The sequence below is a fragment of the Branchiostoma belcheri genome, unplaced genomic scaffold (genome assembly GCF_001625305.1).
Source record: "Branchiostoma belcheri isolate BF01 breed outbred unplaced genomic scaffold, Haploidv18h27 scaffold5, whole genome shotgun sequence".
NCBI classification, from domain to species: Eukaryota; Metazoa; Chordata; class Leptocardii; order Amphioxiformes; family Branchiostomatidae; genus Branchiostoma; species Branchiostoma belcheri.
Window position 1 is genome coordinate 5,172,284 of NW_017804131.1, and position 26,664 is coordinate 5,198,947.

The 26,664-nt window shown below is 39.8% G+C and overlaps 1 protein-coding gene across 4 annotated transcripts in view; it reads right to left on the bottom strand.

The window, feature by feature from the left end:
* The window catches only part of LOC109480008 (kazrin-like), a 76,858-nt gene extending 50,374 nt beyond the window's left edge, over positions 1 to 26,484 (bottom strand). For 2 of the 4 annotated variants that reach the window (XM_019782134.1, XM_019782128.1), the window contains exon 1: positions 16,907 to 17,003. In XM_019782134.1, the coding sequence (XP_019637693.1) occupies positions 16,907 to 16,973 (67 nt within the window). In that variant the 5' untranslated portion in view covers positions 16,974 to 17,003. Of the gene's footprint in view, positions 1 to 2,892; positions 3,049 to 16,906; positions 17,004 to 25,741 lie in introns of those variants that run through there. The other 2 variants (XM_019782132.1, XM_019782126.1) reach the window with 2 other exon arrangements.
* Between the last annotated feature and the right edge of the window lie 180 nt (positions 26,485 to 26,664).

Consider the following 26,664-nt stretch of genomic DNA (forward strand, 5'->3'; position numbering starts at 1 on the left):
TGTCAAGAATATTCAGTTGAAAAGTTGAAAGAAAGAGACCCCGGAATCCAGGCATACTTTTTTGTAAACATCACTTCTGGGTGTCAGGTTTCAAGGTGTCGGCACAATTGTTCTTCTTGACAGCCGAGTTATTCTGTCAGAAACTGGGAATGAAAGGAATGGGGCAGACAAACAGACGACATTCTGTGCACACTCCTGCTGACCAATCTAACACAATATAGCCTTCTACCTTTCCTCTTTAGGTATGCACCTTTTCAACGACACTCCGTAAAGGCATTTACTAAAGAAATAGAGGAATGAAATATACGGAGCACTAACTACAGGACAAAGCAGCAAAAATTTATGATGTATTGTTTAGCATACCATAATAGAGATACACATACGGGGATGTTCTGCTTTTAGAATTGCGGTTATACAAACCCTAAGAGCAAAAAAATCTAAACATTTACAGAAGACAATTTTGTACTGCTGTATGTCACAGTCATATAGCCATGATTCCAGGTCAGACACGTGCCAAATATATGAGACTAACACTTGTACAAATATTAACCATGCAATCCTAGACTGGCCTGAAAATGTCAAAAGAAACTAAAGTAAATACACGAAAGTCATATATCACAAATAAATGAATGCTAGCTGTCATATCATGCTCAACAGAATTTTTTACATTTCATGCTATAGATAAATTCACTTTCATCCTAGAAGGTAATAACCCTTACTGTGTACAAATAGGTAAATATATCAAAGAATGTTTAGACCTCAAAAGAAGTAGTATAAGTTGACTCATCTATTGTTCTGTACGTAGGTTAATTTTGTTGTACCCATGTATTTGTCGGTATGTCTACATGTAGTTTTAGACCTTACGAAAGTCGCTGTACTTTGTTGTGTCAATAAAGTTCTTAATATGATGTCATCACACTTGGACATAACAAGTTGAATTATGACTATTTTTTTAGTATTAGTTAAGCAGTTACAAATTGTCAATCTTTCACAAATCGTCAACCTTTCATGAGGTAAACATGCACTTCTGAACTTTTCAAGGTCAGTAAACAGATATTAGAACAATGTCAGTTACCCACTAGATCTTTATCTGACTGTGGCCATTATCTGTCAGTTGCAAACAAGGTGATAATCCTCCCTTTCCAACGTTGACACTTTGATTAATGCTCAAATCCAAAACAAATATCAACTCACAAATTAGTATGGCCTTCAAGGTATATGAAGAGCCTTTCTGTACAAATACAAAATGTACATAATATGTACATACAATGTAACATCCGTGTCCATAATATCACCTGGGTCCATAATATCGCCACCTTGAGAAATAGTGTGCTTAAAGACATTTTTACTGCAACATACTTTTGGTATGCACTCCTGCACACCTCAAATGTACATACCTAGGGTATGTTGCAGTAAAAATGTCTTAAAGCACACTATTTCTCAAGGTGGTGATATTATGGACCCTGGTGATATTATGGACACAGATGTTGTATATGTGTACAAATAAAACACTGCATGATGCCAGTTTTTTGTCTGCAGCAAACATCATTTCTGAACAGTAAATAAGAAGTATACCAACATATCCAAACAATTCCTTTTGCCTAAATTCACAACACAACCAATGATTCTTATAGGACTCATTCTGGGAAAACAGTCACCAATGAAAGATAATTTCTATATGAAACATATGACTCTTGAGAGAATTATCCAATTGCTTGACTTATTTTCATTTATTTGAGAATCTTTGCCAGTTTTACACTGGGGTAAGTTTGGAATAGTCCACTTTTGCATGGGAGGGAGATGGACTGAAATATGCTGTATTTGCTCCCAAGCAAATGTCGGCCTCTCTAGTATTATATGCTGTTCTCCCTTGTGTCTGAGAACAGAAACAAAGCATAGAGAACCTACTTTGTGCCACGATCCCCTTTCATAGAATCATACCAACATCTAACAATAACATCATAGGCTACGACTGTTTGAGATCAACACTTCACATCTGCACAGGTAATCAGTGAAGAGGAGAGAGTTGACATGTCTTAAGCCTTACTTGACGTCTAGGGGGATATGATAGATAATGATTAACAGACTGTCTGAACTCTTCAAACAATCTGTGAGCATTTGCAACGCCTCTAAAGTTACTTGAACTCCGAAGAACAAGATACCAACTTAAGACTATATATATACACCAAATCAGCAAATGAAGTATATACCAATGTAAGCCTCCAACTACATTTACTCTGTTTTTTTTTCCATTCTGTGAATTAAAAGCAATAAACGACCACTACATATAGTACCTGGTAAACTGTTAAAATGGTGATTATCTTGCATCTTTGAAGCAAAAATAGCTAAATGATAAATGATAGTCTCTACCACTACCAGACTAACTACGCTGGCTATATATAGGAGAATATTTGACGGGGGAGTTTGGCCGCCTTGGGGTTTGACTATGCCGGAGGGAACGAAACTACCTCCCCGCAGCCAGACTTCCTTGGCCAATTTGATTCTCTTTTTTGCCGAATTCTACGATCCATATTCCCGTAGAAAGGCCTGGTGGAGGCTAGCTAAATGACACACACTGTTGGATAGGGTGTGAAATATGACATACACATGAGGGCCTGCAAGCCCTTTTTCGTAAGGCGTAATCAGGCCGTTTTATACTTCGTAATTCGTAGGCAGCCTCCGCAAAAATCAAGGTAATTCGTAATTGGACATTAGCCGCAAATCGTAAAGTCGTAATCAGCTCTGAGACTTTAACGTAATTCGTAATAGGTGGCGAAAATTTTGCGTAATTCGTAATCACTACCCCCCCTTGTAGGCCCTCATACATACAGCAACACACAAGCCATATATTCCTACATACACAGGTATGTACTATATTGTAAAAATGGTTACCTTGTTCCATTGCGCTGTTCATCCTTGGTCAGACAAACCAGGAAACAAAAACGATGTCTGTCATGAACAACAGTTTGTGTCCCCTGATGGACAATTGATAAACCCCAGCAGCAGTAAAACCACTCCTCTGATTGGCCAGACTCACTATTCAGTTACCTGTTGGAGTGAATGTAACACATTTACTCATCCAATCAACATTACCTTCTACCATTGGTTAAAAAGTAAAGGTCTGAGGGACCATCAGCAAACAATCTATTAGTATATTTAGGACAAAGGACACAGTAACAATGTCAATAAACACTGTGACTGATACTGATACTAATAGAAAGTAATCAACAAGAGCATACATATTAATCCCAAGCACACAAACTGTATAGGAAAAAGTATATCTCATAATATGAAAAGCAAAATCATTGTTACCAAGTATGGCACTGGTAGGAAGTAAATGAATGCTTTCAGTTTCTAGGTGATAAAAAGCCTTAACCCTTGTCCTGCTGGCAATTTTGACACAATATTTTCAAATAATTTCATGTCTTAATCAGGTCACAGACCCTAGACTTTTTTTGGCCCGCGGTGGCGTAGTTACTTCCGCATTCGTTGCGTTTCGCTGCGGTGTGATGCGTTGCACGGGAGAAACCCCCAAAACGTACATATACAGGGCACTATACAGATGGTACTGTATGTGCAAACCATATATATATGGGCTCCGCAGGACAAGTTAATAATTGTTTTCAAGGTAAAGGTGTATTCAGTGTTACAAACAGGAAGGAAGCATTTTACATGTGAGTAACTTTTCAGAGAAAGTCGGAAACGAAAGCAGATTTGGTCCGTGAAACCACAGAGCTATGATAAAAATGTAGTATTCAAAATCAATATTCTTATCTCTAGTAATGAATAAATTCACAAGGGTATGTATCATAATTATCTTCAAATATGTTATTTATTTATTTACCTGTCCCTACCTGCATAGATAACCTGCAAGTTACATTTAGGTCTCCGAAATATTATGTAAAACATTTTGAAGAGGAAACAAAGGAGAAGTCCCAACTAACAGTACTACAAGTACTGAATGTTTTACACATGCACAATAGTATGCTGTGCTTTTCATGAATGAGTTTCTTGTTGCATGCACATGGGAAAAATCATAATTGGCCTGGAAACCAAATTGGTATTCAGTTTCAAGGTACTTCTACTGCTATTGGATACTGCGTGTTGGATACTGGCTGGCCAATTTGATACTGTCTGGCCAATTTGATACTGTTTTGCAGCCACCGAAACATCTGCTTGGAGATTAGTGAAATGTAAACTCAACATGTATTGAGTACTAGTAGCATCTAGGCTTCCTATTGTATAGATATTCATCTACAGGTAAATAAAAAAAGGCTACTTCAGTTCCATTTACTATGGTATTTCAAGAGGCTAGAAGTAGCTTATGTGTCTCCTAAAAGAACAAAGGTCTTCAGGGTTACTGCTAGTGCAAGGCTATCTTTTTCATCTGACAAACTTCCCTCAGCTCCGCTTAGAAATGGCAGGATAAACATTCGAGTCTGACAAAAAAGGCACTAAGTGGGGAGAGCTGCCTTTCACAAAGCTTATGTTTAATGTGAGCTTAGCAGGCAGAACAAGAACAAACAGCTTTATCTATCACTCATGATTTAGTAGCCATAACTTGGTTAGCCTTGTGATTGGGGAAAATAGCCTGCTGACAAATTGACAGCAAACTTGGGGACACTATGATCTTTGTTCACTGGAGCAGGCTGATAAAGGGACAATGTCTCTTTACAACATGTTATCAGTTCAAAGCCATTTGGCACGTCTGGACAAAAGTGAGCCTCGTTTACTTCGATGTGATTTATACCAAGTAAGTAGGTGCAACAGCCCCGTTCCACCTTTACACCTTTAGAAGAAAACCTTGGTTCTGACCTTGTGACATCAATGACATTATGTAACACACACCCCATGCCTACATGTACTCCCCATCCTAACATCATTAGCAAATCCTAGTGAATCACCTGTTTGCTTCTATCACCACACTTCACAGATAAACTGTAAGTTACAACACAGAAACATACCGACAACTCGAAGACAGGCAGTTTACGGACCCCGCGAGCGAAATATATCAGTCTTCCGCATGCTGCCATCTTACTGCACGACACAGAGTACGCAACTTGTCAGGCCTCGTGTTTGCGAAACAAAAGGTAGCATCCTGTCGCTACAAATACGCAGGATCGGTTTCCGCCAGCGAACACCCCTCCAGGTGTATAGGTTCCACCTTTTAGACCCCGTGACAATGAGGGCCCGTAACTCAATATAACAAAGAGCCTCTTCTACAGATCTTCATGCCCTGATAAACGTATAGCGAAGAGCAAATCTCTGTCATAAAATACCTGGCCAAATAACTGATTATGATGACTACAGTGATATTCCAGGGTATATAGATACAGATGTATTAGTCCTACAATGTAAGGGTTGACACTACATCAGTCACCACTTCTTTCAGTGATGAAACAAAAATGAGCAAGGCAAACATTCTATTTTGGAGGCAGCTTGATTGATTGATAAACAATGGTTATTGTTCCATGTTTGCCATATTTCAACAATGGCTTCAGTTTTTACTTTTTTTCCTCCAACAATAGCCCCTCTCACTTCATAAAACAAGCTTGTCTTTGTGTCTTGTTTGGTACCAGCAAAAGAAAGGTTATTGTTAAAAGTTATACAAAAAGTTTTAAGAAACACCATTAGATTTTGGATGAGGATCGTGTATAAGAGGTTGAAGCCTTAATTGGCAGCTAAAATTGCATTACCATCAAAGAAGGAGCTATATTTGCTCATACATTAATCATATTATATAATTGTGTTCCAGAATACGAGCAACAAAACAATTTAACGTTCATACATAGCTAGATAAATGTATGTGCAGTCTTGGGAACATTGTAAAATCTGCACATATACAATGTTGTATCTCCTGAATGACATGTACTTTAACATGCACTACTTAGAGATGGCAATGGGGAAGCTAATGTTTCATTCCGTAAATACTTGCTAGCCAGCATTATCAGTGGTTCAGGCATTCCTGGTGCACCCAGCTAAGGCAAGTGGCATGGACATGGTATGTTGTTTGCATGCCAACGACACAGGGAAACAGAATTGCTGGAATTCTTTTGAGGGTACGTAAATGTACTGCCCACAATATCAGGAGGTTAGTAACCAACTAAGAGTATTTACTTTGTAAGCAGGCTTTCTGGTTTAAACCAGCAGCTACTGCTCTAGGCCATTGACTCAATTTATTGATAGCATAAATTATAACTGGATGCCATGCACTGATTTTGAAATTTTTATAACTGTTTTGGGAGTAACACTTTGTTGTATCTGATACACCTGTCAAAATTCTGATTGCAACTCCTAATAGTTGTTAGATTATAGATGTATACATGAGGACCAAGCTACTCTTTTGAACATCAAAATCAAATACAACTTCTCAACAACTAATCAACCTAAAAGCATGTCAGAATATGCCCAAAATCATGAAAATGATGTACATTGATACATGCTGGATTAGGCTAGAACTTTATCTTGCTGTTTTCACCTGTAAAGTTCTACAGTGTTAAAAGTTGAGGTGGGTACAGTACACAAAGCCATAGTGACCCATCGATACAACCCCCCACCATGACAATTACTCGGATAATGGCTACGGATAAGATAAGGGCAGGGATTGCAATAAAACGTCTACCGGGGCCAGACCAAATCCCTCAACAATTAGAAACCCAATGCAGCGTCCATTACTTTTCTGTAATCCCTGACACCTGTGCCTGTTACCTTTCAGTCACAAGGACTGGGTAGAAAGGTGGAGTGAAAAGGAATTGATAAGGATCTAGACAAGGGCACCAGCTGTAAGGATGTTGTGAAAGGTAAAGACCGTGTTATGTAGTGGTCACACTCATTAGTAAAGACCCAGGAGGGCAAACTTGAAGGAACTTATCAGAAACATTATGACTTATGCTGATAGGATAGTGTGTGCTTTACCCCTCCTAAGCAACCCATAGTTTTCAGGGCTCAAAATACTGTGCACCTTACTAAGTTAGTGCACTCAAATTTGAAGCTGTGCACCAAATTTTTTTTCTGTGGGTGCACCAGTGTACCTAAAAATTTGTGTAGGTTTACATATTGAAAGATGTGTAGTAGTATACAGCATATCCTTAGCATCCAAGTGTCAAAAGAATAATAGAATCATTCTTGTACTTACTCAAAGAATGAGACATGATAGGTTTTTGCTAAATATTCTACTGATTTTAGTTTGTATGGTGCACCAAAAAAAAATTTTGTGCACCCAATTTTTTAGGTTGGGTGCACCAGTGCACCTATTCCCAAAAATTAATTTCGAGCCCTCGGTTTTGAATTTTGAGTCAAAGTAGCGGGCAATACAGGTAGAGGGCAAAGTCCCGATTAGGATTTGTCTTGAGTCTATGTTCCAATAACATTTGGATTGCTTTTATGTCTGAGCTGTGTTTACTTTTAATCCACCTTACAGCAAAATGTACTGGTTCTATAGAAACTATCAAAGATCAAGATTACATTGGAAGAAAGAATAAATACACTTTGCCTGAAGTGTTAATATGGATTTCTGACATCCTATCCAACAGACTTTGTGTTTGAAAGTGTTTATGAACAATGTTGGCATCTCATGTAAGAGATGATCTTCAATAGCATGTACTGAAACTAGGATGTTAATCCCACCAGTTTTACATTATACAAACAATGGCTTAGACCATATATGATTAATTGCAGTTACAGTAGATAGTTTTGCCAGAAAAACTATGCTAAAGACACTTTACCCAACATCATGCCTCCCTGCTATGAATGCATCTATGCATGTTAAGTTGAACTTGAATTTCTTAGAACAGTAATTTCAGTACTACAAGAAAGGAGTTGGAGATTTAAATTTAATGGTTACTTAGACAAGCAACTCTGAAGGAACAATACTGTCTTTTATACAGAAATACAAATACTTTTGAACAAATATAAGGGTCTTGCCATTAAGTATTGATCCAGTTGTTTGGAAAGTAGCCATTCTAAAGCCATTACGTCTATCAATAAGGCAGTGTTTGAGGGTCAAGTATCCCTGGTACTGAGATCAAAGAAATTCTGCATCTCCCAGAAACACTGTTATGCCATCGTCTACCTGCTTACCTGTTGAAATATGATCAATTGCCGAGTTTTAAACCTTTGGTCGGTATGACATAACTACATGTCTATCACAGCAACTTTACACTGCGGCTGGAATTGCATTGAAAAAATTTATTGATTGCTGTTGACAATAATAGGGCAATAATGATTTAATTCACTGCCTCTCAGATTTTCAGAGGTACATGTAGTATTGTACAGTTTGGACCAACAAGATGAGAAAAGGGTTCAAAATTTGATATATCAAAATTGAAGTAGCAATTGATTAAGATTTTGTGAATAAGACCATATATGACTTTATTATGAGAGCCTAAAAAGGCTATTATAATTTTGATATTATCTGTAAGTTGATTGACAAGGAACATCCAATATCATCAAAAGTCATTCTCCTTGTACCTAAAATTTTAGGTTGAATAGCCTATAAAACATTTTATAGCTACAACGAAGGTGATTTATTCCTCATTAACACCAATGCTAATCTACTCTAGAAGCAGTGTATTAGTTTCCTAGGTTTCACACCTGATAAAAACTTTTATTAAACAATGAATCATTCATAAATGCCAGAGATAAGTGAGTTTATTACTTATTTATCTTATTCAGATAAACGCAAAGCTTAATAAGACATTAAACAACTGAGAAGTGAACATATATTTGATCATGCAGGCACTTATATAATGACAAATAAGTGTCAGAATTTGAGTAGTGATTAGGTATAACAATATGCATACAAACCAATTGATAACACATACAACAAACTATATTTTTATGATGGTCTTGTCCCATTAAGCATCATTACCCAATAGTAAAATATTTTAAGTACAATGTTAATCACTGAAAGGTAAATGTTATATGTATATATTATATGTATATGTACAAGTCATATGATGAAGTACTATTCTATGAAAAGCTAGGCCAATGCTTTATAAATTATATACCAGTAAAACACTGCTGCTGCCATAGATTGTACTTGGGTTGTCAACAAAGCAGGATTTGCTAATTAATTAGAAGTCTACTTCTATCAAATACTTCGAGTAACAACAGAATTGACATTACCTAATTAGGAGACCAACAGTTTCATCCCATAATTTTTTTATTACTCAAGTCCCAGTATATATAAATGAACCTATGTATATTAGAAGTAGTGACTAGATAATACACACTATACAAAAACAAGAAATAATGTAAGGTAGTCACAAACTCACTTCTATCAGTCTTGCTGCAATGCTGCCCAGTACATGTACTAGAAAATCTCTTGACCAAACTCTACTGTCCTTGTACATACGTAGCATACATGTGCCTGCTTTCATCCGAAGTTCGGAACTATTCTACATTTAAGAGCGTCATTTATTCCTGTATCAGCAAAGCATTGCTAGGATTACTAGAAATCCAGAGAATCACAATGTTCCTTGCTGCAGACATGTCCTTTCAGCACTACGTGCTAAATGTCAGAACTCCTACCGGGGTATCTAGTGCAGACAGGCTGAGATAAAGGGGTGTTTATGCACACAGTATGCCATCTGGCAGGAGTTGTGAGACCAGCAGGTGACACATGTTCAGTGAGATCCCATCTGCTACAACACATAAAGTCTGATGCGTAACATGCTGGGATTAATCATTCAGGGGCTCTTTAATATCACGAGGCATTGGAACCTAATAGAGGGGAAGCTCTAGGACAGAATAGCCATATGTTCAGAGATTGCTGGTACGGCTGTGCAGATATTTTTCGCTTCCTGTCTCAATTTTCTTCCTACCTACAACCTAGACTTTTGGCTACATCATGTTCAATGTAATCAATGTTTTTTTTTGGTCCAAAAAGATATAGTGTTCTCTTATGTTCCATGATATATATATATCAAGGGGGTTAGAAACCTCCTTGTATACTAGTGCTCTAAGAGAAATTAGGTGAGATCTTTTTAAATTGATGTCAGACTTGTGGTAATCTTGCCTTAATTGCTACTAATTGATCAATTAGTTGTTTACATTAGTTACATACTTTCCATACCTAACTTCAATCAAGGAATCTGACTTGATAGCAAATCTAGGGTTGGCATATGTATAAGCAGTGCCTCTCTGTGTGTGTCTCTCTCTCCCTCCCTAGGTTACTAATAGACTTATAAATGAGATATTTCAGTATGTCTAGGACAGTAAATCAGACACTCTTAAGTACAGTAGATACTCATTATCTTAATTTTCATTGAAAATTTGCACAACTCTTTCTAGAGCAATCTCAGTTCGACAAAACAAGGAAGCTACGTAATTAGTTTTGTCTTGAGGCTCCGAGCTTTTGACTGGTGACCACTGAATGGTCCGCAGTGTTTCTTTACAGCAGAAAAGACCTTTGATCCTAAATAGAGAACAGCAGGAAACCGAGATGCAAACAGGTTTCCATTCTCCTGTAGAAAAGGCTTGGCAAACAGCCCTGAGTTACTCCGGCGAGAGGGGCACAAGAGACGGTTCTTTGTCCTGTCATGCACCAGATGCAATCTGCAAACACTTCCCCACTCTTTGACCAGTTCTAGCTACAGCCTTTGTGGTGATACACCCCTATATACCTGACACATGGCATTAACTTACGTACTTACTTACTTAAGCCTGATTAAGTTGTTAAAAATGTCAACCACCTCAGACACTGACCATAGTATGCTTGTACTGTAGACACACAAAGTAGACTGTTTGTAGCACATATATATATGGCTTCTTTGGTTTAAGCAAATTCTACCCAAAAAAATTAAACCTTGAAACCTGAATACACATACACCAAAGGCAGACTGCTAGCAATCTGTACTTACCAATGTCGTAAGGGATTCATATTGTACTTGTATAATAACAATGGATTCTTTATATTAAAATCAATAAGTCAATATCATATAATGATGATTTTTGATAGGTTATGGGGGGACAGGTGAGCTCAAGACAGGTGTTTTAACAGCGATGATTGACGACTTCCTAACCAGTCTACACAACCAGACAATACCCTTTGTTCTTTGTCTCGGCCTAGTCTCATATCTAAAGTAGAAAAGACAAATGAGAATTGGAAAACACAGCCATAACAGAAATTATTAGAACCCTGAAATCCAAAATAGGATAGCATGGCTGTTATTATTCAATACATACAGATATGTGGTATATGGTTAGTGATACTTTACCATTCAAGGGACAATTCTGACTGTTTCAGTGTTTGGCTGTAAGGTTGCATGTTACGTTATATAGTATTTCCAATATTCCAGAGTGTTCTCAAATGAGTACTAAGGGCCAACAGCCATCATACGCTTGCGCAAAGTACCAGAGCAAAAGCACCAGTGAGGACAAAACCAACAACGCACCACGAAGAGAAAAGCACCTAGCGACCACGTCTAGCAAGTAAAATAGACTCTAAACAAGGACAACAACAACAACAACACAAGTACTACACATGCAATTTAGGCCGCTTATGTGCATATGGTATCAGTGATTTTTGGCAATGCTACAACTTACAGGGATAGAGATGGTGCTATGGTATTCCCTTTTATTTAAGTTCATGGGTGCTATGGTATTTCCTTTTAAGTTCATGGGTCAAAACCTCCATTCAGCCAGTTTGCCCCTAATTGTTGGTCTCAAATATACCCCCACCCCAAAGTCATCAAGCACACAATCATGCTTAGTGCAGTACACAAATAGTGCTTTATTTGCTGTCTGGCTGTATTCAGCCGCATGATGCTTTTTACTTCACCGGACAGGTTGATCCTTTACATTTATAGTTTGCCAAGAAACGTCACACGTGTGAGTTTGTTCTGTACTCTTCTCACTTCCTGGGCCTGACCTTTCGATGATCCCCTTGTATTTTTACCGTTATGTTTTATTGCCAACACATTTCAGACATGAATGGAACGCTGTCTAAACTGTTTGTCGACAAATACGCGGTCCCAAGGACAAACAAACAAGACATAATTCGTTAGGGGGGTAGAATTTTGCTGAGTGAGACGCTCTTGAAGTGGCAAAACTGAGCAACGCGTTGAGAAGTCTTGAGCCCGGCGAAAAAATCAACATTTTTGGGGTGGGGGGTAAATAGTACACTGTAAACATCACGCCGGTTTAAGGTATTTCGCACGGTGGTTATAATTTCAGTTGTGCATTTTGGAGAAGGGGTTAGAATTCGAGAAGCAGTACTACAGCAGACGAGGTTACTTTGCATGAGAAACAAAGAGAAAGGATCGGAAATGTTTTGTTGTTGTAATTGACGCCGAGACGCGACGCCGTATCGACAACAAAAAATCTGCCCTCGCTAAATCGGCAAGTCTTCCATTTTAACACTTTCAATCTAGCTGAGTGGTATTTTCATACACACAGAGTACATGTGGATTAAAGTTGGGCTACCATGGACTTAAAATTTCGTTACGGTACGAGCATATTGTAACGTAAACCACTCTCCCGGTATTGACTCGTGTACTGAAACCATGGAGGTAGAAACAAGACTGGCAATGAAAACATACGTTGCCATGGCGACGGTGGTTGCTGTTAGGGTTATTGTTTGCATGGCACTGCCATCATTTCATGATTTTTTTCTAGACAGATACAGTACACTCCTCCCCTGAGTGCATAGTGAACGAGCCCCGGGGTCACAGAAAGTATGACCATCTGGGGCAGGCAGGTCTTCAGGGTTCCAGGAATGCGGGCATAGATGTGGGTCAGAGAAATGCCTGTGGACATTCCGCATACCTGTGGACAGGAATCCGCTTGCCTGTGGACAAAAATGCCTGTACAATTCCTAGAATTCTTATTTTATCTATTTAGAAATAGTAGCAATGTCGCCTGTAGAGCAGAATTAGGTAGATGCTTGGTCCAAATGGGCACAACCTCACACTCCCTTCAAATGGATGCTCTCCTCTTACAGCAAAGCCTTCCAACAAATACCCGTAGACTAACTTTACTGCAACGTGTTAAACTTAAAGACATACCGGTATTAGATCACAATGGATACTCCTCTTTGTGGCATTCCGAATCAACATTGTGACCCTGAACATGTTGGGGGAAATGCTGAGAAAGACTCTGACTTACAGATATACACATGTCTTCTTCAGTTTACAAGTCTTTACAAGAGAGAAGTCAAACCCTTCAGACATAGTTTTAGACATAGCTATAATTTTAGACAAATACCTTTCATTTGTAGATTTTAGTTATTTTATACACTGCTCTTCTTTTATGCTTGTAACTGGCAATTAGCCTCCGGGGCCGGGGCATGAACAGGAATATGAATCAGCATGTGTCTGCTCAGTTGTGAATCTGTTCAATTTCCACAATATCGCAAGGGTTTCCTGGAATTTCACTTCGTAGGAAAGTGGTCCAGAATGTAGGACATACACTTGAAAGGCATGTGGGGAATCCTGGAATGTGGACCAGAATGTCAGAATGTAGGACATTTGAAAGGCATGTGGAGAATCCTGGAATGTGGACCAGAATGTCAGAATGTAGGACATACACTTGAAAGGCATGTGGGAAAGGAATGTGGGTATGATTGTAGGTATGTGAGAAAAGCAGACTGATTGTCGGCTGAAAAGAGCTTTGGCTTGGTTTGAGGCAGTCATCACAGGGAGGTACAGATTTGCGGCCTGAGTTCAGCGATTATAAGCCTGGTAACCAGTCTCAGCGGGTCAGCTTAGAGGTGTTTTCCGATCCCATCAGGGAAACACGGCGGTCTGTTTCACCACTACAAGGGCTAGTTTTCAGTTCTGTGTGGTTGTCCAAATGGGGACCTTCCACGTGCTTCTTACGGCCTGGCAATCCTTAGAAGGTAATACAACATCCAATGTATTTATGAATAAAAAGAGCCCTATAGGACACCTGTGTCGATCGTAAAAAGTAAAAATCTTCCTCTGTTGTCGGAACTGTGATAGATTTGTGTGATTTTAATTTTAGGTGAAACGTAATTCTGTTATAAAGGACTATTAAATGTACAGGAAATAATCTGCCATTGAGAATGATTACCCGGGGAATAATTGTCCTATAACAAAATTGATCTAGTCGAAGGATTTGGTTTTGCTTACCTAACGTTAACAACCTATCAAGTTGAACGTCAATATCTGATGTCCACAAGAAATATTATATTAAACTACATATGAGACCTCACCTATCGAAAATGTACACAACCAATTCTGTAAAAATGTTCTTGGTGTATTTAGAAATAGTAAGCAATGTCGCATGTAGAGCAGAATTAGGTAGACTTCCTTTAGATACAGATATTTGTATATACTAGTAGTTAAATTCTGGTAATGCTTGGTCCAAATGGACACAACCTCACACTCCCTTCAAACGGATGCTCTCTCTTACAGCAAAGCCTACAAATACCCGTAGACAAACGTGTTAAAGACATACCGGTATTAGATCATAACGGATACTCCTCTTTGTGGCATTCTGATAACTCACATTGTGACCCTGAACATGTTGGGGAAATGCTGAGAAGAAGACTTACAGATATAAAGTTACACATGTCTTCTACAGTTATAAAAGAGAAGTCAAAACCCTTCAGACTATAGTTTTAGACTTAGACGTAGCTATAATTTTAGACAACTACCTTTCATTATGTGGATTTTAGTTATTTTATATACTGTTCTTCAATGTTCTTTTATGTTTGTAACTGGCAATTAACCTCCGGGCATGAATTTGCAATAAACTTCTCAATTATTATATAGAGAAAGATATAGTAGTACCTGTTCAAATGCAGCAGAGTTGAAGACTGTCGATGATACGTAGGGGAAGATGTTCTACACTAATTCAGAAAACTCACTTACTGCTTACATCATTAACATCATGGGAGCTATAGCTATATGAGCTAGATAATGTTGCATGGGAGTGGACAGGGATGTAAATCAGCATGTGTCTGCTCAGTTGTGAATCTGTACAATTTCCATAATGTCCCAAGGGTTTCCTGGAATTTCACTACGTAGGAATGTGGGCATAGATGTGTGTCAGCAAAATCCCAGACATGCCTGTAGACATTCCATTCCTGTGGGAAAAAATGCCTGTGCAATTCCTAGAATTCTTGCAAACTGCACACAATACTGTACTGTGAATGTGGGTATGATTGTAGGTATGTGAGGAAAGCAGACTGATTGTCGGCTGGAAAGAGAGATCACTTTGGTTTGGTTTGAGGCAGTCATCACGAGGGAGGTACAGATTTGCGGCCTGAGTTCAGAGATTATAAGCCTGGTAACCAGTCTCAGCGGGTCAGCTTAGAGGTGTTTTCCGATCCCATCAGGGAAACACGGCGGTCTGTTTCACCACTACAAGGGCTAGTTTTCAGTTATGTGTGGTTGTCCAAATGGGGACCTTCCACGTCCTTCTTACGGCCTGGCAATCCTTAGAAGGTAATACAACATCCAATGTATTTATGAATAAAAAGAGCCCTATAGGACACCTGTGTCGATCGTAGAAAGTAAAAATCTTCCTCTGTTGTTGGAACTGTGATAGATTTGTGTGATTTTAATTTTAGGTGAAACGTAATTCTGTTATAAAGGACTATTAAATGTACAGGAAATAATCTGCCATTGAGAATGATTACCCGGGGAATAATTGTCCTATAACAAAAATTGATCTAGTCGAAGGATTTGGTTTTGCTTACCTAACGTTAACAACCTATTAAGTTGAACGTCAATATCTGATGTCCACAAGAAATATTATATTAAACTACATATATGAGACCTCACCTATCGAAAATGTACACAACCAATTCTGTAAAAATGTTCTTGGTGTATTTAGAAATAGTAAGCAATGTCGCCTGTAGAGCAGAATTAGGTAGACTTCCTTTAGATACAGATATTTGTATATAGATATACTAGTAGTTAAATTCTGGTTATGCTTGGTCCAAATGGACACAACCTCACACTCCCTTACAAACGGATGCTCTCTCTTACAGCAAAGCCTACAAATACCCGTAGACAAACTTAATTGCAACGTGTTAAAGACATACCGGTATTAGATCATAATGGATACTCCTCTTTGTGGCATTCTGATAACTCACATTGTGACCCTGAACATGTTGGGGAAATGCTGAGAAGGAGACTTACAGATATAACGTTACACATGTCTTCTACAGTTATAAAAGAGAAGTCAAACCCTTCAGACATAGTTTTAGACTTAGACGTAGCTATAATTTTAGACAACTACCTTTCATTATGTGGATTTTAGTTATTTTATATACTGTTCTTCAATGTTCTTTTATGTTTGTAACTGGCAATTAACCTCCGGGCATGAATTTGCAATAAACTTCTCAATTATTATAGAGAGAAAGATATAGTACCTGTTCAAATGCAGCAGAGTTGAAGACTGTCGATGATACGTAGGGGAAGATGTTCTACACTAATTCAGAAAACTCACTTACTGCTTACATCATTAACATCATGGGAGCTATAGCTATATGAGCTAGATAATGTTGCATGGGAGTGGACAGGGATGTAAATCAGCATGTGTCTGCTCAGTTGTGAATCTGTACAATTTTCACAATGTCCCAGGGGTTTCTTGGAAATTCACTACATAGGAATGTGGGCATAGATGTGTGTCAGCAAAATCCCAGACATGCCTGTAGACATTCCATTCCTGTGGAAAAAAAATGCCTGTGCAATTCCTAGAATTCTTGCAAACTGCACACAATACTGTACCATTAGGCTCCCCCCTGAGGCGTCGCCAAAAAGGAACTACCTCCATGCCGAAACCTATGCCAACAAGCGCAACAGGTACAATTTTCATCGACCATTTTATAAGCGTATGAGCATAGAATAAAACAATATTTTCTGCTGGAACATGAGGAATCACAAGTGCGAACTGATCTGCTGAATTTCTGCAGCGCTGAAGTAAAGCTTACCTGACTTGATGGCGTCTTTACTGTTCGACCGGCCCGACACCACAACAAAATTCGTCCGATCCGCCATGTTGGGACGCAGCCTCGCTCTCGTTACGGGACGTTGGGGCTGATTTGCATAAATAATCGGTCGTTGACCCCAGACGGACCCGCTTTCACCTGTCGGCAGGTGCCTTGGGCCAGCTAGTCTCCAAGCAGATGATACGGTGGCAAGGCAGTATCCATTGGCCAGAGGAGTGTCCATTAGCCATCGGCCAATTTACTAGTATCCTAAATATCTGTGACAGTGTGTGACTTGCGAATTGCGTATCAATTTTAATAAACCGAATAAACCAAGGCATTTTTAAAACACTTGATGAGAAAAATGCACCTGAAATCAAAGTCTACAAAGTATTCTTTCTTGATCGACAAATTTTCCAAACTCTCGAAACGTTGTCACACTTTGGATGATTATGATGCCCTATGTGGACTATAGCTATTCGTTGTACACAATGGGATCGCACTGGTATACCCCCACAACGTAACACACTACAACAACATTGAAAATCATGCTCAAGGATGCGAGTTGACTCAAGAATCCTCTGACGCTTTTCCTGATCGTTCATCGTAAAAATGTCATTAAAACTAGAAAGGCCGACATTTGCTTGGAAGCAAATACAGCATATTTCAGTCCATATCCCTCCCACGCAAAAGTTGACTATTCCAAACTTAATCGTTCATCGTAAAAATGTCATTAAAATGACACTTTTGTACCCCGAAGGTAGGTCAAATAACACAGAGTAACAATGCGTCAAGACTATACAGTTTGTAAATTACAGCCTTGACTACCTTACGCCGGTGATTTTTTTGAGGGTTGAAAAGGGGGTGTCAGGACAGACGGCGCCACACTTCAAACTTTATGACGTAAAAACACGGTGGCTGACGCCAGGTAAAGAGAGGGTAAGAGGGCTAATTTTTCAGGACACAATGGGGCTTTAGAAGGGAGGTTTTGTGTTGTGGTATTCCCGTTACATGTCGCTTGTACCTACTCTCCAAGCAGAGGTTTGGGTTTTGGGTTATTTTTGGCGTGTTTTTAGACTTTTTTATCGGGGTTTCTTTGGCTTTGCAGTGCACTGGAATTCCAGTCACGTCAAATATAACCCAAAACCTAAACATCTGCTTGGAGAGTAGCTGAGGCCATGGGTTTGACGATAGACACAATCTCCAAGCAAATGTTGTTTTTTTCTCAGGTTTTTCAAGTCTCTTCTCTTATAACTTGGTTCGTGTCGACATAAAACGTGAGCTATGAGCGTTTCTATCACAATTGAATAATAATGCCTCACTGAATAGCACCCAGCTCTATCCAGCGAGTTTGCGGGACTTTCTGCGGGCATCTTATCTCAGAACACCTGCCTCTATCAATGTCCCACAGCGGGAAACAAGCGATGACCACACGGATCGTGCACACAGTAGCCCGCTGACAAAGCAGAGCTCGCGGGTAGTTCTAGTTTCCCTCCCCTTGGACAAACGTTCCCTGTAGGGAGTCGCAGACGACAGCTGCACACCAACAAGTGCCTGCTGACCCCCGTGCTTCAGAATCGTGCCCTGGTATGCCCCGCTTCGCCTTAATCCTTTCAGCTGTCCTGACCTGAAAAGTTGAGACCGGCGAGGCAGAAGTGTCGGGACCGAATGCAGGGACAATGCTCGTACAAAGGAATGCCACCGCGGACCGAAAATTGGGGCATAGAGCTACCGGCCGGCTGTTCTTTTGCGGAGAACAAGTCTGAATTAAATGTGCTAATTTGTTATTTTCAGTGTCTGAAAAACAAGGCTAGTACTTTTCAATCGTATCCAATGCTAGACTAATTCATATTAAATCGTTTAAATGTGAAACACGCGTCCAAAGGCTTCGTCTCAGACCACACATATGCAGCTACCTTTCTACTGCTCCGCAGCAACTTTCTAAACAGAGCTATAACGGTATAGGTTTCTCAACGCGGTCTGCTGAATGGCAACCGATGACAGCCTAAAACACTGAGGGCAGTCTTGAGTGGCGTGCATGTCAAGAACACCAACGGTCGTTTGTGAAGTCAAACTAAGTTCCTAAACAACACGCTAGGCGTCGCTGTCGATGTCATTGAGAACTGCCATACTTCGCCAATGTTTCAGGTGTCATCACGCGAATGTTTTGTTGATACGCGTATATCTTTCATCAAAACTGTCAAAATGTGAAATTGTCACACGATGTAACGTTAGTTGTGAAATAAGATAAAAATGGAACCCTTGTCTGTGATGCTATATGTATGTAGCTAGTAGAAAATCCATAATTGTACATGTAGATCGCAATTGTGATTGCGCTTTAGCACAAAGAATGACTAATAATTGCAACTACTCTTCCTGTTCTGTCTGGATCGCCATCTGTGAGTTCCCACCTCACTGGAACACCTGGAAAAACACCTGTCACGTTTCTCGGTGAGTCAGTCCGTGTGTCAGGAAATCCCCCATTAGTCTTGCATTCAACCCGTGGCCTGTGGGCTTCAACCAAAGGCTTCACAATGGAATTCTGTGTAGCACATCCTGGATCCTGCACATTTGGTACTCTCCAAGAAGAGGTTTGGGTTTGGGGTTATTTTTAGCGTCTTTTTAAGCTTTTTTATCGGGGTTTCCCTTTTGCACTGAATTTTTTTCCCCACCAAACGTTAAACCCAAACCTCTGCTTGGAGAGTACACATTTGGCATTAAAGGTTTGACGTAACCATGTACTCGTGTGTGATACGTACGTTCTCATTTGTATAGGTGTGATACATACACGTATGATACAATCATGCAAGTTCATCTGTGTTGGTAGTTACGTGTTTAAAGCTAAAAATTTTTCCTCCAACTCTTATTTTAGAACAAAAGTTTTAGTTTTAGACATACACGCATAATGTTAATCCTTGGGTAATGCTATAGTATATCTTCTGCATATGGATCAGATATCTATATTTGTCTGTTATTTCAGCTATCTGCACAGTAAAATACCATTGTCTTCTGGGAACGTGTCACCAATTTGGATTATAAGAATGATGATGATGATGATGATGAAAATTGATTTCTTTCAACTATGAATTGACTGTTTTAATGGCACACAGACAGATTTAATTCGCTAGGGCGAAATTTCGCTATTTTCATCATGATGCATCAAAATAACACTCTACCGACTCATCTGTGTACAAACTCTGACCATGAACACGAAACTTGAAACTTGAGCAGAACAGAAGAGATGACATCATTGCTGAACACTGCAGTCTTATACAAACTTCCGGTGTACAGTTTCCATCAACACACGGTGTTTCACTGCCCTCACCATTCCTTGGACTCGGTACCGTGAACTGTAGAACAACTACTTCAACAACTTCAAAACAACGACGTATCTGCTGTGGTCGGTCTGCAAATCGTAGAATAATAGCCTAGGAAAACTGGTTGCCATTGTACTCGGAAGTCAGCTTCACATTTATTCTTTGAAAAGGGCTTTCTATAATCATAGACAAGTATGATGTAATGTTAGTGGTATTTTCCGACTCAGAGACGGTGCTATATTCTGCAAAGTCATTGTCAAGAATTGCGTTGTTTACTATTTTTTTACATCTATTGGTTCCATATTTATAATCATTACTAGCTGTCATATTGGTTGGTTGCTTGGTTGTTTGGTTGTTTGTTTGTTTGTTTGTTTGTTTGTTTGTTGGTTGGTTGGTTGGTTTGTTTTGGTTGGTTGGTTGGTTGGTTGGTTGGTTGGTTGGTTGGTTGGTTGGTTGGTTGGTTGGTTGGTTGGTTGGTTGGTTGGTTGGTTAGAATGACAACGCCTATAATTATTCATCCCATATTTCATACGTTTCACCAAGTAAGCAGTATGTTTGATACCATGTTAGCAGCCATCAGTAAACTGTGATGACAAAACTAACAGGTGTGTTGTAATGTGCCCCAGGTCTCGCTCGTGACAACATTTGCGTGGGTGCGGTAAACCACGAAATATAAGATCCCTTCTGCGCCAACAACTAAAATAACTCGGGATTAAGTCATCTTTTCTGGTGGTTATTGTCAAGATAACTCTGTTAGTCACGCGGACTTTGAGAAAATCCAGGGCTAGGGGAGACTGAAAGTAAAAGTAGAATTTCGTTAGTATCACTATTGTAACAGTTTTAGACATGTCCTCTTGTTACCACAGTGATATTGTGGGGAACAAGATAGTAATAACTTTGGCTGAGACCCTTTGGCCTTTTCGTGATTGGTTGTGGAAACCAAGACAATTCAATGGGAAACTTGTTAAGTTGATTGGAAGTCTTGTAACTCAACCACTGTGCTATTCAATTTATAGCTCTGTTGGTTTCTTGTATAACAGATAATATCATCATATTATGAAGTAACAAATTTGGCAGTGATTTGATTAAAGGACTATTGACCGATCCGTGATGCAATTTCTCCATATCATGAAGTATCTCTCTCTTAGCCAAGGTTTCTTGCAGGTGTGGGGCAATATATTTCAAAAGAAATGGTTTCGAATTTTGAAGTATCAACGAATATGACAAGTACGTCCGTCTAAAGTTAGAGTATTTCAAAGATCCTGGCATGGTTTGGAACATTCTTCCCCCCATAAGGCCACACCAATTTAATTTGTTTTTTCTCGGATTTTTTCAGAAAAAATCAGGAGCGACATTGCGAAAAAAACAGACCAAGGTACCCCATGATAGCCGGAAATGTTACAATATGAGCCATGAAGTGAACATACCAGGCTGGTTTATAATTAAAACAATAGATTTTGAACTTTTGATGAAACAAAATTGCATTGTTACATTGAAAAACTTAAGAACTAAGAAGAAATGGACTTTTTTCAACCATTGGGGACAAAATATGTCTTTAATTGAGCATTTTGCAGTTACTTTAGAACAAAAATGTTTTTGTTGTTGCAATTTGGAAAAAAAATGGACAGGGCGATCCGAGAAGCAACAAATTAAATTGGTGTGGCCTAAACATCTCACAGTTCGAGACGAATCCTAAGCTTCACACTAAACCAAGACTTATTGAGTCCTCAGTAATAGACGGAACCCGAGAAGGGAGCTATCAGGAAGGATTATCAAGGTCAGCTTGAGGTCAACAGCTGTAAGATCAAGTCTTGATAGAAACTTCAAGTGACGAAACGGTTAACCACTACCTCCAAGACGAAAATAAACAGACTCCTTTTGTTTGGGACAAGGAATTGTTATTAATTATAAGCCCGTGTTAAAATGAAAGTCTCAAAAATGGATAAAAGAGTAAGGCCACAGCAAGTAAATGTTATGGATGACATCCTCTGCAGACTCCAAATCTAATGGGCCGAAAAAAAAGGTTCCCACATTTTCAAATTTTGGCTCAATCATTGTATAAATGGTTTTGATTCAGTGGGAACATCACATATACACAGCCAGCATGACATATCACTGCATCAAAGTAAGAAACAAAACATTAAATCAGAGTCTTTTCTTGTCTCCTCTCTTCATAGGTATCTGTCATCCACGTAACGGCATGGCAACAGACATCTTTGTCCATTTTCGACATGTTGACCACCGTCGGAGGGCAACATTTTTTTTTCAAAATCAGGCGAAAATTAATGCGCACGCTGATGTCATCCATAAAAATTACTTGCTGTGGCCTAAAACATCTTCTGTGACTGCATGCCCCCACTATAGTATAGTGTTGCGCACGTTGTCGTCGCGGCTGCTTCGATTTTGACAAGCTAAAAAATTTAAGGTTTTGTCCTAAAATGAAGTGATTCGTATCTATGACCAATGTCTATTGCTAAAACGCCACTTTCTAGTCTGTTCTCTGTAGAGTAGAATTTACCTTCTTTATTCGGTGAACTTTCCGAAAAGGCATATGTTGTATATCTAGAGAGGGCCAGTGCGGCCGTTTGTTTTCTTTAACTGTTTTTGACGTGACAGAACACATGCATGTGTCGCCATTTCCGCCGTGTCCTTGGTCTTATCAAAAGTGTTGAAAGCTACCAGTGAGGTATGATGAACCAAGATGGATAGCTACTCTCCTATGAGAGGTTTAGGCTTTGGCTTTATAATATGTTTGACGTGTTTTAGGCGTTTTTATCGTTTTTGTACTGGTACCTTTTTTTTACTGTCCTGCCAATTTGATACTGTACTGAACTTCACCGAAAGATCTGCTTGGAGATTATAAGCAGTCAAGTCAAGTCAATTGCAAAGTCAATGTTTATTGCACAACGATTGTAACAGGTAACAATATTACTAGCTCTTCACTGAGTTTATCAAAATTCTCTATATCGGTTCAACGGGTACTCAGGTCTGACAGAATGTTGAATAGACACTTGAACTGCTGACTAAGAACTAGTGCATCTCTACACGTACTGGCGTTCTAAGCTACACTATACTATATTCATAAAGGGTACGATGAGCAGTTGTATATATACTATACAGGTTCTTATAGTACTATACAGAGTGTCGACTAAATTACTGGCTAAGATAGGCTACACTAGACAAGATGGCGGTGTTGCCGGATGTGGCGCGTATTTTACGACTGACAGGGCACAGACAGAAGCGACACCTGGAGGGCATTCCTGAGTGACAGGTGCGGTTTACGCTGTCCAGCCTCGCGAAACAGGGGAATGAGAGGTCAGAAAGTCAACTGTCCCTCCCAAGGTAAGGGTATCATGTTAGGGTGTCCACAAGCTATATACATACATTTTGAAAAGCAAAAGTCATATTTTCACAAAGTCATACTTTTCAACCCAACTCTGGCTTCGTAAAGGTGCCAACGTTGAAAGTGCAAGTTATTCTCCTGACGTATTTGAATTCCGGATAGGTTACTAGTATTATGAGCTTATAGTACTACATGCTCCAGCACATGTAAATACACGTATCTACGGTTGGGCAACTTTTTCGACGAAACAGCTAGCGACACCAGTGTGTCAAACAGATATATAGTATACAAGTAAAATGGTAAAAGGTCTAAGGTAAGGGCTAAGGTAAGTAAAATGTAGTACTAGTATTTGCATTATAAGATTAAAGTCCTAAACTCTTTCCTATTGTTAGGCCTTTGTCTCAAGTAATATTTAGAGACGGAAAATTAAAGATATGATTTCAATACATATATAGTCTTTATAGTATCTACTCCATCAAGCTAGAAAGCAATTATATGTACGATTAAAGGAGTACTAACCTCCAGAAGGAGGTGCTATATTTCGACAGGCATTTATTTTTGGAAGTGAAAAATGCATATTATTTTACACTATACAATTAAATGCCCATTTTGCGAGCAAGTCTTAAAACGCATCGAATCCTGGACAAACTCTCCAAATACCCTCAAAACTATCCCAGAATACACCACGCTACCCCATTGGTGTCTATGTTTTAAACAAAAAGTTACGTTGCAGACCTCATTTCGGGGGCGATAAGAAAAATTCGTACCGTTTTGTGTTCTTTGGTATCTCACCAACCATTGCCCTTCTTGGTGTCCTTATCGCCCCTCATTTATGCCGCAAATATTGACGATGAAAAAAACGGCGTAATCGAGTTATCTTTTTCATAAGTGGCGTAATCTAATTATCTGTTCAAGTTATACTTACATGCAAATAAGTTGAGGAAATCAAAACACACAGGATGAAACTGGTGCCCACTGTATTCGACATCCTGATATTATAATATCCAAGCCACAGGTCAAGCAAAGTAAAGCAAGTAATTTGTCAATAATCAGCTTGTTAATGTGCTTGTCTCCTACCATTTTCGCCAAAAAATGTTTATGTTGACCTGAAGTGTATGTGTATTGCGTAAGCCAGAGTTCCCGGATGTATCAATTGTGGTTCAGCATGGGGGAAAATGATATTAATATCACTTTACAAACATGCGCCGCGCAACTCGTACAAGCGAAATTATGTAAAAAGTCGGCTAGTTATGTATTCATTGCAGCATGATGTATCGGAAAATAGCACTTCCTTCTGGAGGTTAGTACTCCTTTAATGTCATATTAGCTTGTCACACAATGCAGACTTTTGATAATAACGCTAACGCATCTTCAATCTTGAGCGCTATAAACGTGCAATTTTCCACCAAAAGGGCAAGCAGGACATTCCTCCGTGGTAGGAATGCGTGAAACTCACCACGTGAACCTTTGACAAAAAGTACCTCACAAGTGCATCGTACACCAAACAAACGTTACTACAGTAAAACGCGGTGTTTCCTAAATAAGAGTGCCATTAAAAAGAACTCTGGAACCAACCACGCAAGACCACAGCTTATACGCCTTCCAAGGAGGATACAAAATATTGACCCAGCCATCCTCCAGAGAGCACCATGACATGTAAACAGTTACCCTCCCATATTGACTCACTCTCACCTGAGTTAGGTGGAAAACAGACGACTGAACTTCCGCTAAGGCACTACGAACCCCGCCATACAATCATTCTGAGGAAAATTATCGTCTGCGCTACCTAATAGTTGATAACCATTGTGTCTCATTTGCTAGCTCGACTCAATTGTTCCAACAAATTGGAAGAGTAGATTGCCACTTTGGGACTGTGATAGAGAACACAATTATACATGTACGTCCCACTGTTACCACCGTCATAATGACAATATGCAGCAAAGGGTGTTTCTATACCACTGTGACAAATATGGTGAGGCAGCCAAACATGTTTAGCGCCAGACGTTCAATACGGTAAAAGGCTGCGAACGATAGCCTTTTACCCGCAAAGCCATAGAAGGGTGATATTGTTCGTCACCCCTGACCTACAACATATACATTGTTGTACATACACACAAGAGGACCCGGCCCTCGTATATACAATCTATATACATTCACACAGTACCATTCACACATTACCTTCTTCCAGCACCCGCACCATAGCCGTGAGCACCATGTCTTCGGTGTTCTGTGGTTCTCCCCTCCCGCCCTTCCCCTCGCCTGACATGTCGGTTCCGGCTCGGCCGTCCTGCTTGCTTGCCCCGTGCATTCCCCTGGTCCCTCCCGGTCCGTCCACATTCCACGGCGCGGGCTCCGCACCGCCCTGTGTTGTGTCGACAGCCGTCGGTCGTCGCTTGTAGGCCGATGCCGTTGTTATCCGTATACGTATAGGCCAACGCTCGGGCCGACTCATTTAATAGCGAGTGAAAATCCACCGACGTCTTACTCTCAGGTAGACGATAGAACCCAGAGGCGTTCTTCTACCTTCCAACCATTTAGTAGAATTAAACCAAATGAGCTTGGAATCACCAGTTGGCGCAGGCAAAATTAAGGCGTATTGCTGTCTTCAAAGGGATTCCTTAAACACCTCGTTGCATACCTGGCCACTCGAAGGTACGTTGTCAAAGTTGACAGCCTTGTTGTGCGCTGGATTTTCAGAGAACTGGGCTGGTTCTCCGTCCTAGATCCGGGTGGCCTGAAGCAATGTGGTTGTGTTGTCAACTCCGTGACTATATCGCGACTGGTGTAACCATATCAGTAGTCTACACACGTCCTCACATTTGAATTAGAACGGCAACACAACAGGTTTACGCCCTCGAGTCAACCTAACATTTCTCTCCGACGTTCTGGGCGATCTTGAGAGAGAAACACTTCCGCACTGTAACATCCACACTTCAGGAATACACTTCCGAATCTCCAGCAGTTGGACTTGGTGCAGATCCGACCCAACTCCGCAAGGTTTTGTCGTTGTGAAGACCGTGAAGCGAGCTCTCTTCGTGGGCTTATACTAACGACCGTGGTCACGAGAATGCGCCAACAGCGAATGTTTCCACCACAGCCCG